The 10,552-nt window shown below is 41.6% G+C and overlaps 1 protein-coding gene across 2 annotated transcripts in view; it reads left to right on the top strand.

The window, feature by feature from the left end:
- The first annotated feature begins 916 nt into the window (after window positions 1–916).
- Window positions 917–10,552, top strand: part of ncl (nucleolin) — a 10,441-nt gene continuing 805 nt past the window's right edge. The window contains exons 1-16 of one of the 2 annotated variants that reach the window (XM_019875376.1): window positions 917–1,062; window positions 1,961–2,056; window positions 2,145–2,259; window positions 2,429–2,530; window positions 2,774–3,034; window positions 3,213–3,380; window positions 3,655–3,735; window positions 3,841–3,964; window positions 4,819–4,955; window positions 5,032–5,158; window positions 5,237–5,373; window positions 5,479–5,602; window positions 5,845–5,990; window positions 6,712–6,838; window positions 7,003–7,087; window positions 10,419–10,533. In XM_019875376.1, coding sequence (XP_019730935.1) covers window positions 1,045–1,062; window positions 1,961–2,056; window positions 2,145–2,259; window positions 2,429–2,530; window positions 2,774–3,034; window positions 3,213–3,380; window positions 3,655–3,735; window positions 3,841–3,964; window positions 4,819–4,955; window positions 5,032–5,158; window positions 5,237–5,373; window positions 5,479–5,602; window positions 5,845–5,990; window positions 6,712–6,838; window positions 7,003–7,087; window positions 10,419–10,533 — 1,963 coding nt within the window. In that variant the 5' untranslated portion in view covers window positions 917–1,044. Of the gene's footprint in view, window positions 1,063–1,960; window positions 2,057–2,144; window positions 2,260–2,428; window positions 2,531–2,773; window positions 3,035–3,212; window positions 3,381–3,654; window positions 3,736–3,840; window positions 3,965–4,818; window positions 4,956–5,031; window positions 5,159–5,236; window positions 5,374–5,478; window positions 5,603–5,844; window positions 5,991–6,711; window positions 6,839–7,002; window positions 7,109–7,259; window positions 7,978–10,418; window positions 10,534–10,552 lie in introns of those variants that run through there. The other variant, XM_019875377.1, reaches the window with a different exon arrangement.

The raw sequence follows: 10,552 nt of genomic DNA, 5'->3' as shown, positions 1-10,552 counted from the left end.
ATTATTAATAATGGGGCCTTGCAGTAAATTGTCTGCTATTTTCTCAAATGCATGGGGCACACTTACAAGTAAATAGTCTTGTCATTATTATCATCACCTTCATGAGCAATGTTTCCCTCTTCCTGTTTTGCTGTATCATCCCATATTTAATGTCCTGAAATTCCAATCTGGGTGAATCATGGTCAATCTCAGAATACCCAGGAATGAAATTATCAGTTTAAAACCTGCTTGGTTTGGGATAGAAACTATGAGGCAATGTAAGATAAGATAAGATAAGATAATCCTTTAATGAAGGCATTGCCTTAATCAAGTCAATATTATTATTATGCACGGCTATAATTGCAATCAAAATTATTTTGTGCCAATTTAAATGTGCATTTGGAAGGTTTACAAGCAGTGTTTTGCACTCAAACATCAAATCAAGAACAATCCCAATAGCTCCAATCTAAAACTAATTGTAAACAGTCACTTTTAAAGGGTCTGTAAAGGCAATTTACAAATACGGGTTGAATGATTTTTCAGTGCAACAGTAGCTGGTGGTACAGACTGAACCAAGTTACCCGTGCTATATTTAAACCACGTGGTTCAGGACAGCTGCATTTCGAAAGCATACAGTTTGCCTCCTGCATGGCCTTATGCAAAGTGCGGTGTGAAGGAAATTCAACAAATTGGCTACCTTACTTATGCAAACGATGAATTTCCAACCATTCATTTTTACAATAACCACTGGTCTAATTTGTATTATTTAAATGTCGTACAAAACAAACAGTTGTATTATCTGAAGGTCGTTGAAACAAACAACTGTTTGATTTCTCCATGCAGGCAAGGCGCGGGCACGATAAAAAAGAGCTCCTGTGCTATTGGACGACACAGTCACGTGGCAGGGCCTCTCGTGAACGCGCTCAGCTAGAGAGCAAGAAGCGCGTCCTCTTCTCTGTCTTTCCTGTCCAGTGTCCCATTCGAATAGGCACCACCACGTGCATGCAGTAGTAATTTGTCTGCTTCTTTTCAACGTCCATTTCATTGAAACACGCCGCTCGCACGATGGTGAAGTTAGCCAAGGTAAGATTAGCAAATACGTATTTTGTTGTAAAAATTAGTGTTGAGCATTTCCCGTTGATAGAAGATCGGTTCCGCGCATGAGGCCTGCATGCCGTAGTTGTTGCGCTTTTAAGAAATGCGATTATAATCTGCCAGGAATGACGTCCTAACCCTGCTATTAAATGCTTTATTAAATTAAGCGTCCGTCGAATGCCAGATTTGAAGTGAGCAAACGTAGTATAATGGCAGCAAAATGTGTACATCTTCCTGGATTTAGAGCGGCCATGTTGCCTCGCTGTTGGTAGCTAGCGCGGCCCGCTAACGGTTAGCCACTCAAGATGGCATTCGTGCGCGTTCTCGCCTTGATCCTGCAATTTCGTCGCAGAGATGATCTCCATTTACAGCCGGATTTGTATCGCTACAGTCAAACTGCGCACAAAATGTCGCCTTGTGGAAAATGTTTCAGGACGGCATTTTCACGAGGGTTCGCTGTTGTAATATATAACGATTGTTCGACTCTGATGTTACGCGTTGCGAGGTAATTTCTTTATCCTGCTTTGTTGTCTCGCTTTTTTCGTAGATAACGTAACAAATTCCCCCAGCGTTGTTTGTCTTTATAGTTTAACATTAGCTTAGATGCTAACATGCAGAGCAGTAGCGATCCACGTGGGTTTCGCGCCTCCCCCACAATCAAACACGAGGCAGAACATACGTCGCCCACATTACGTCTCCGAACTTGACCTCTCCACACTAAATGCATAAGACAATAATTTATTGAATGTAGGCATGCTGTACAATACGAAATTTTACTCAGAATTCCAATAACGACATTACAACACCCCACTGTACATGAGGCCTTCAGTGATTGCCGTGAAATGATAAACTGATTCGATTAATTCAGATTTCCATCCCATTTTAGGCAGCAAGTAAACAAGCAAACCAGAAGAAAAAAGCCCCTCCGCCTCCCAAGGAAGTGGATGAAGAATCAAGTGAAGAGGACAGCGAAGAGGAGGATGTATGGTTTTTTTCATGCAAATTCCAATGTATATTTTTTTGCCATTTAACAAAGATGTATTAATTTGTCTGATTGACATGTTTTGTAGACTCCCCCACCAAAAGTGGTAAAGAAAGCTACACCAGCCAAAGGCGCCAAGGTTAATGCCAAAAACGGCAAAGCTGCCAAGAAAGCAGAAAGTGAAGATGAGGAAGATGATTCTGGTGAGCCGTGTTATTTAACACTCAAAATTTCTAATTTCTGGAAAGCATTAGTTCCGATGCACTATGAATAATGTAATGATTAGCAACCAAAAGTAAATGAGCAAACCTGTTGCTGTGCTAGACACTTGGCAAATAAACTAGGATTAATTAATTTCATTTGTCTGTCTAGAGTCTGAAGAGGAGGCCCCACCCCCTAAAAAAACCCCTGCAAAAGCAGCTGCAAAACCCGCACCCGCTGCGGCTGAGGAATCAGATGATGATGATGACGATGGTAGGTCTTGCCAGGTTGTTTAGTGTTGACCGACCCTCCGTTTCTTGGCATGCATGTGGTTGTCCGTACTCATGCTTGTAATGTTTGGAGGAACAGTAACAACAGCGCTATGTCTTCGGTGCTGGTGTGTTTTATTGTCCACCAGTTCTATCCTCAATCGCTGTGACATGAAGAATGCTTTCAAAATTGCATCTTACTTTGTAGTATTTGGGAGAACCTGCTGATTTGGTGTGCTGTCTCTAGATGAAGAGTCTGAGGATGAGCCCCCACCACCCAAGAAAGCAGCTAAGTCTGCTGCAAAGGCCCCTGCCAAGCAAGTGAAGGCCAAACCTGCAAAGGAGCCCTCTGATGATGAGGAGGAGGATGACGACGATGATGATGATGAATCTGAGGAAGAGGCCCCTCCTCCCAAAAAGGCTGCAAATCAAGTTGCTAAGTCAAAGGCTAAGAAAGCTAAACAGGAGGAGGAGGAGGAGGATGATGACGACGACGACGAAGAAGATGGTAAATCAACGCACGGGTCTTTAAGAAGTTTGTGGATTTTGCAAGTGATGATCAACAAGGGACTTAATACTGAAATCTTAGTGATGTCACCTTACTATGTATCTGATATAGTTATCATGCTGTTTGCACTTGGCTACTATTTTGTCCACGTGGCTGAATGGCTTTCTGTGGGTTTCAGAGTCAGAAGAGGAAATGGACACAACACCAGCTCCAGCAGTTGCCAAGGCAAAGAAGGCGGGCATGGTAAAAGCCAAGGAGGAGTCAGAGGAGGAGGACGACGACGACGAAGATGATGATGATGATGATGATGAGGAGGAAGAGGAGGATGATGACGAAGATGATGAGGGTGAGTTATGGCATGAAATCCAACTAATCTAAGTCGTTATTGCCCCCCGTTTAATAAGCGGTTGGACAGTTGGGAATTTGGAAGGGTCCATTTTATAGATGTCACAATAAATCCATCTTTCAAGTACCCATTTCACAGTAGGTCTGGCAGAGAAATCATAATCCTACAGGGTCGGATGGAACTTGTCATTGTCTGCAGAATTGGACACGCCACCAACCCAATTAACATTGAAATTTGAAAGATTGAATTTTAACTGTGCAACTTCACTTAACAGAAGCCCCGGTGACTCCTGCGAAGAGGAAGGCAGATGGCAAGAAGGACACACCTCCTGCCAAAAAGGCCAAGTCAGAAGAAGGTCGTAAGCATGTTCTAACTTGTTGATCAAATGTCCTTTTGTGAATATGACTGAGATTTGCTCATGTCACCTGTACTAAAGTACATTTAATATCTTGTCTTAAAGGTTTCTGTCTTTTTATTGGCAACCTGAACTCAAGCAAAGACTTTGATGAAATCAAAAATGCGGCGAGGAAATTCTTCACCAAGAATGACATTGAGGTTGCTGATATCCGGTTAGGTGCAAGCAAGTAAGGCATTTTGTTCCAAATTCAATTAACACACCGTATTTTGACGCCCCATCATATTAAAAGGCAGTTACGGGAGCCATTTCTGTATTACACATACACGAGGTACATTGAATTATCGGACGCTGGCATGGTAAAGGTATATAGGCTTAAGGCGGTTGCAAAACTGAGTTCGGTTGTACTTGTGAGTGCATTGTTAAGTACTTCGTTATTTATTTTTATATTATTCAATTCTGTATCCGAATTGAACAGATGGACAAGTTCTACACCAGACACGCCAGGTTCCCTCGCGTCATTGTCGGTCTGTCTCGTTGCCGTGCGGCTCCTCAGAAATGATGCTGTCTTTTTCAAAAGCTCCAACAGTGCAAAATGAAAGCCGGCCTAATCATTGATACTATATTATTGGGTAAAACGATTGGTTATTTTAACCGAGGTGATCTGATTTACTCGAGGACCAGTCTGTCCTTTTCTACCCTGTAAATAATTGGTTCTGTTGTAAAAATTTCACTGAAGTGTAATGTTCTAATGCACTGTGATCAAAATGTCCAACTGTTAATATGTCCAAATTGCATTGAATTATCGGACGCTGGCATGGTAAAGGTATACCGGCTTAAGGCGAACTGTTAATATGTCCAAATTTTAATTTTAAGTACCACACTTGTCTCAGTCTAGATATCCATATAGCATATAATACTTTGAATCATGCTTCTTTCACTTTTCGCTTGCTGTTTTGAAGAGCAAACCTTCCCATTAATTTCTTGGTGACCAATAAACTTCTGTTCGTGTTGTGGTTCTGCTGGGCTTCCTAAAGTATCATTTTTTTTAAAAAGCGTCTCTTGCATGACTTTCTTCAACAGGAAATTCGGCTATGTCGAGTTTTCATGCGAGGAGGATATGCAGAAGGCACTGGAACTCAACGGCAAAAAGCTTATGGGTCAAGAAATTAAGCTGGATAAGGCTAGAAGCAAGGAGAACTCCCAGGATTGCAAGAAAGGTGCCGTTGGTGTCCAATTGCACACCACATCAAATAGAATGGCTTTATTTACAATGTTGACTTTGTCTGTCCTCAGAAAGGGACTCGCGGACCATTTTTGTTAAAAACCTTCCCTTTAGTGCCACGGTTGATGACTTAAAGGAGGTTTTCGAAGATGCAGTTGATGTCAGGTTGCCAGTTGGCCAGAATGGGTCCAATAGAGGGTAAGGGAGCTTTCACTCGAGACACTATAAAAATACAAATCACCCAGCTTGAATGAAATGTTTCATGGTCTTCTCCAGAATCGCCTACATCGAGTTCAAAACTGAGGCTGAAGCAGAGAAGATGCTGGAAGAGGCACAGGGTTCCGATATTCAGGGGAGGTCCATTATGCTGGACTTTGTCGGAGAAAAAAGCCAAAAAGGCGCAAAGGTCACGGGTAAATACAGAGCAAATTGCTTTCCCCTTTTGTAAACTTGTTGAACGAAGAGGATGAAAGAGCATCTACTCAGTGTTCTAATGTCCATCTTGTCGCGTCTTGCAGCTGCAGCCAGCAAGACATTAGTGGTGAATAATCTATCCTTCAGCGCCACAGAAGAGGCCTTGCAGTCCACGTTTGAGAAAGCCGTTTCCATTAGAATCCCACAGAGAGATGGTCGACCCAAAGGGTATGTAAACCCTTTGGCAACATCTGTGACACACCGTTTGATTGCACCTTCTCATGAGCTCCTGACAATCTTGCCATGATTGTGTATGGATTCGCACGAGAAGCAGAGCCAGTGCACAGTTTGAACAGCCTCACCGCAGTCCCATGAGGTTACTGGCCATGTCTGCTGTGCTAAAAGTGTTTAACACGTGGTGACCTTGTGTCGTTTGAAACCCGCATAGTCATTTTCTCTGTCTTCCACAGTTTTGCATTTTTAGAGTTTGACAGCGCAGAAGATGCAAAGGAAGCCTTGGACACACTGAACAACACAGAGATTGAAGGCCGCTCAATCCGACTTGAGTTCAGCCAGAACAGCGGTGGCAGGCCAGAAGGAGGCAGGGGAAATTCTGGTAGGTCTTCAAACAGGACACTTGGATTCTTTGGTTAGTCAGACATGGGAATGGGTACCAGTCCAGGTACGAACTAATTTTTTAAAACTACAGTATCATTTTTTCCCCCCATCATGTAGTCAACACAGCGACAGCTCTGTTGCTGTGAATGTAGCGTCTGAGTGTTTCACTCTTGGCATGACTGGTTTCCCCTCAGTGCAACTGTTAGACTCAAGTAAAAAGTTGGGTTATTCTTATTTTGCGTGGTAATGCCTGGAGAGGGACAGGGGGAGTCACAAGGAAGCGCAACAAACAGAAAATGTACATCCCACTTTACTGAAGTGCTTTTTGGAGACCAGAAGAGCATGTTCCACCATTATTGCTCAAGGTTTGTTTTTTTTTGTTTTTTTAACATGGTTTAATAGTAATTTGTTCAAATAAAATTCGATAATTGCTTTATGTATTCGTTATAGTTGCACGGCAATTTTTAAAAATTGTACTATTTTTATGTTGATGGTTTTCTAAACTCAAAAAATACATTTGAAGTACCGGATCGAGAACATGTTTGAATAAAATCTAGTCAATACCCATTCCTGATCAGATATGATGAAAACTTGATCTCCTGGAACTCTGTGATGAATTCAGATAGTCAAGTCCTGATCTGGTCTTGCACACCTCAGCTTGGCGCTTGTCTTGTTACACGTCCAAATGATCCTTAACATTTTGATTGCATTTTTACCAGGTCCGACAAAGACTTTGTTTGTCAAGGGTCTCTCAGAAGAAACCACGGATCAAACCCTCAAAGATGCGTTTGATGGCTCAGTGGGTGCTAGGATCGTCACAGACAGAGATACAGGGTCTTCTAAAGGGTACGTTTTTACAGCTGCTACTTTGTATAAGTGTTTCCCGTCTTTGTGAGACAATGTACAAGAAATCAAACTGAGAGAAGTGCCACTTGTGCGATTACATGTTTTGGATCGCAGCAACCCTTGTCTGGTGGTCTTTGACATCAAGTGAACTATTTTCTCTTTAGCTTTGGCTTTGTGGACTTTGACAACGAGGATGACTGCAAGGCAGCCAAGGAAGCCATGGAGGACGGTGAAATCGATGGTAGCAAGGTGACCCTGGCGGCTTTGGAGGTAAGTGTCACTTTTAGGCTTCAAGTTGTATATTTATCAAATATTAGAATTGACCAAAACTAATCATCTTTGGTCATTTGCCTCCCAGTTCCCTCTGTCGAGGGTGTTTCAGGAATAGAAACATGTGTTGACTTAACTATTATCTCTTTAGGTGGACGAGGTGGTGGAGGATTTGGAGCCAAGCCCCAAGGGAAGAAAATTACATTTGATGACTAAATAGTCTTTTTTTGTTTTTGTTTTTTTACTTTTTGAATGGACTCTGGTTTCATCAGTTTTCAGAGCTTTTGGACATTCCAGAAAGCGTCATTGATAAATATTTAACTGTAAACGGGCATTTTAGCCCTTGTATTTAGAATCCTCCAACTTTACCCGCCCTCTGTGCCAAAGTGGTACATTTGACTTTTCGACTCACATGAGTACTGAATGTCCGGAATAAACGCCTGCACCCCTCCACCTCTTCAGTTTGTAATTCTAAAAGAGAAAGACGGAATGGGTCTGGATCTGTCAAAATAAGTTTGCTGTGAAAACTGAGGCTAGATTCCCCCCACTGCCCCTTCCGATACATGTATAAATTAAACCGTTTGTATAATTTCTATTTTACCGTTTTGTAAAGAACTACACGTGTATCCACATTTTCGTTTTGTCATTTAGTTTGCTTTAGTCTTACTGTAATGTGTAAAACATTTTGTTAGGATTTCAGTCCTCCAGAGTTTGGTGTAATGGCGATGATATTGTCGGGATGTGCTCTGTTCAAGATGGAAAATGACTGCACCTCTCAATTGTGTAACATATTTGTAGTGTGTTGACTGTTTCCCATCAGAGAATCTAATCTTCTCGATGAATAAACCTTGAAGGTGGTGATTTTTAAACTGGTTCCCATTTCACTTGGTATGTTAATCTCTGCCATTATTGAAAGCTCAGTCTTTATACCTGTGTTGCTTTTCACCAATTGTATTAGAAAGTCAAATAATGTATTTTAAAAGCATCAGTTTAGCAGCATTTTAATAGTGCCAGGTTTGCCAATTTTCCGCAGGTAAAATGCAGCTAGTCCTGTGAACATATTGTACTGTCTGCATTTGCTAGCATTCAATCTTACTCGACAGCCGTCTTGTGAATAAATTTCATTGTAACCTTAAAAGTTTAAAGCTGAAGTTGTTTTGGTTGAGCTAACATGGCTACTGTCAATTATCTTTTGCGTATAATCAAATTATTAAAAGTAGATTAAAGTACATGTAGGAATTGAAGCAGACTATTTCTCTTTATTTTTCATGATGAAATGTGTGAATTATTCTGAGGTTGGTGATAAAAAATTGGAGTGTAAAATCACCACACTTGTCAGCTCTGAGGATAAAGTAAGTGTTACACTAACTATTAAAATGCTGCTAATGCTTTTGAAATACATTACTGATACATTGTACTTTTGGTAATTGCTCAGAATGAAATAGAAGGCTTAGTTACAGGCTGCCATGTGGTTAGTAAGTTAATTAAACGTACATTATTTTAAGATATACCTATGCTTTGTATTCACCTGGAGATGTTTACTGAGTATCCAGAGATAGAGTAATTGTCCCCCCGAATAAAACTAGACTAAAACATGGATAGGAAAGACTAAAATTAAGCATTTTTGCCCAAAAGACTAAAATTAAGCTCCCGAGTCAGGAGCTGGATGGAGTTTACATGGTTGCCATGTACAGCAGCCAATAGCGAATGACATAAGACATCGCAGGGTGAAAAATTGTACTGAATGGCGAGAAATACTAACGTGATGTTTGTCGCTTCTTGTATTATCCATGTCAACTCTTTGTCCACTAGGGGGTAGTCAAACTAGCTGAGTGCTCTCAATATGTAGTTCAGCACAGTACTTCCCATGCATTGAGTACATACTACTGTAATTTTGAAATAACCATGACATCTCAATGAGATACCTGCAACATGTTTTCGCAAAGCTAAATTGCATTTCTAAATCCATATTTAGCTCACCATTCCCCAATATCTGTTTGATGCTAAGTGTGAAGTGCTCCAACTCTCTTATGATGCCTGTTTTTAGAGTACATGCTTTATTAGATGTTATTTGCGATAGATTTTTCGATTATTAGGGAAAATTAGAGATTAACAAGACAAAGCAGCTCGAAAGGCTGACATTTTTCCCAATGGTCGACCTCACCGCAGTCCCATGAGGTTACTGGCCATGTCTGCTGTGCTAAAAGTGTTTAACACGTGGTGACTTTGTATCGTTTGAAACCCGCATGGTCATTTTCTCTGTCTTCCACAGTTTTGCATTTTTAGAGTTTGACAGCGCAGAAGATGCAAAGGAAGCCTTGGACACACTGAACAACACAGAGATTGAAGGCCGCTCAATCCGACTTGAGTTCAGCCAGAACAGCGGTGGCAGGACAGAAGGAGGCAGGGGGAATTCTGGTAGGTCTTCAAACAGGACACTTGGATTCTTTGGTTAGTCAGACATGGGAATGGGTACCAGTCCAGGTACGAACTAATTTTTTAAAACTGCAGTATCACCCCCCCAATCCCACTTTACTGAAGTGCTTTTTGGAGACCAGAAGCATGTTCCACCATTATTGCTCAAGGTTTTTTTTTTTTAACATGGTTTAATAGTAATTTGTTCAAATAAAATTGGATAATTGTTTTATGTATTCGTTATAGTTGCAATTTAAAAAAAAAGTTCTGTTTTTGTGTTGATGGTTTTCTAAACTCAAAAAATACAGTTGAAGTACTGGATTGATAACCTGTTTGATTAAAATCCAGGCAATACCCATTCCTGATCAGATATGATGAAAACTTGATCTCCTGGAACTCTGTGATGAATTCAGATAGTCAAGTCCTGATCTGGTCTTGCACACCTCAGCTTGGCGCTTGTCTTGTTACACGTCCAAATGATCCTTAACATTTTGATTGCATTTTTACCAGGTCCGACAAAGACTTTGTTTGTCAAGGGTCTCTCAGAAGAAACCACGGATCAAACCCTCAAAGATGCGTTTGATGGCTCAGTGGGTGCTAGGATCGTCACAGACAGAGATACAGGGTCTTCTAAAGGGTACGTTTTTACAGCTGCTACTTTGTATAAGTGTTTCCCGTCTTTGTGAGACAATGTACAAGAAATCAAACTTGAGAGAAGTGCTACTTGTGCAATTACAGGTTTTGGATCGCAGCGACCCTTGTCTGTCTGGTGGTCTTTGACATAAAGTGAACTGACTATTTTCTCTTTAGCTTTGGCTTTGTGGACTTTGACAACGAGGATGACTGCAAGGCAGCCAAGGAAGCCATGGAGGACGGTGAAATCGATGGTAGCAAGGTGACCCTGGACTACGCCAAGCCCAAGGGTGAAGGTGGTTTCCGTGGAGGCCGCGGCGGAGGCGGTTTTGGCGGCTTTGGTGGCCGTGGCGGCGGCGGCTTTGGTGGCCGTGGCGGCAGAGGAGGTCGCGGCGG

This window comes from Hippocampus comes, unplaced genomic scaffold (assembly GCF_001891065.2).
Source record: "Hippocampus comes isolate QL1 unplaced genomic scaffold, H_comes_QL1_v1.1 scaffold132, whole genome shotgun sequence".
NCBI lineage: Eukaryota > Metazoa > Chordata > Actinopteri > Syngnathiformes > Syngnathidae > Hippocampus > Hippocampus comes.
This window is presented reverse-complemented; position numbering and strand designations above follow the sequence as displayed.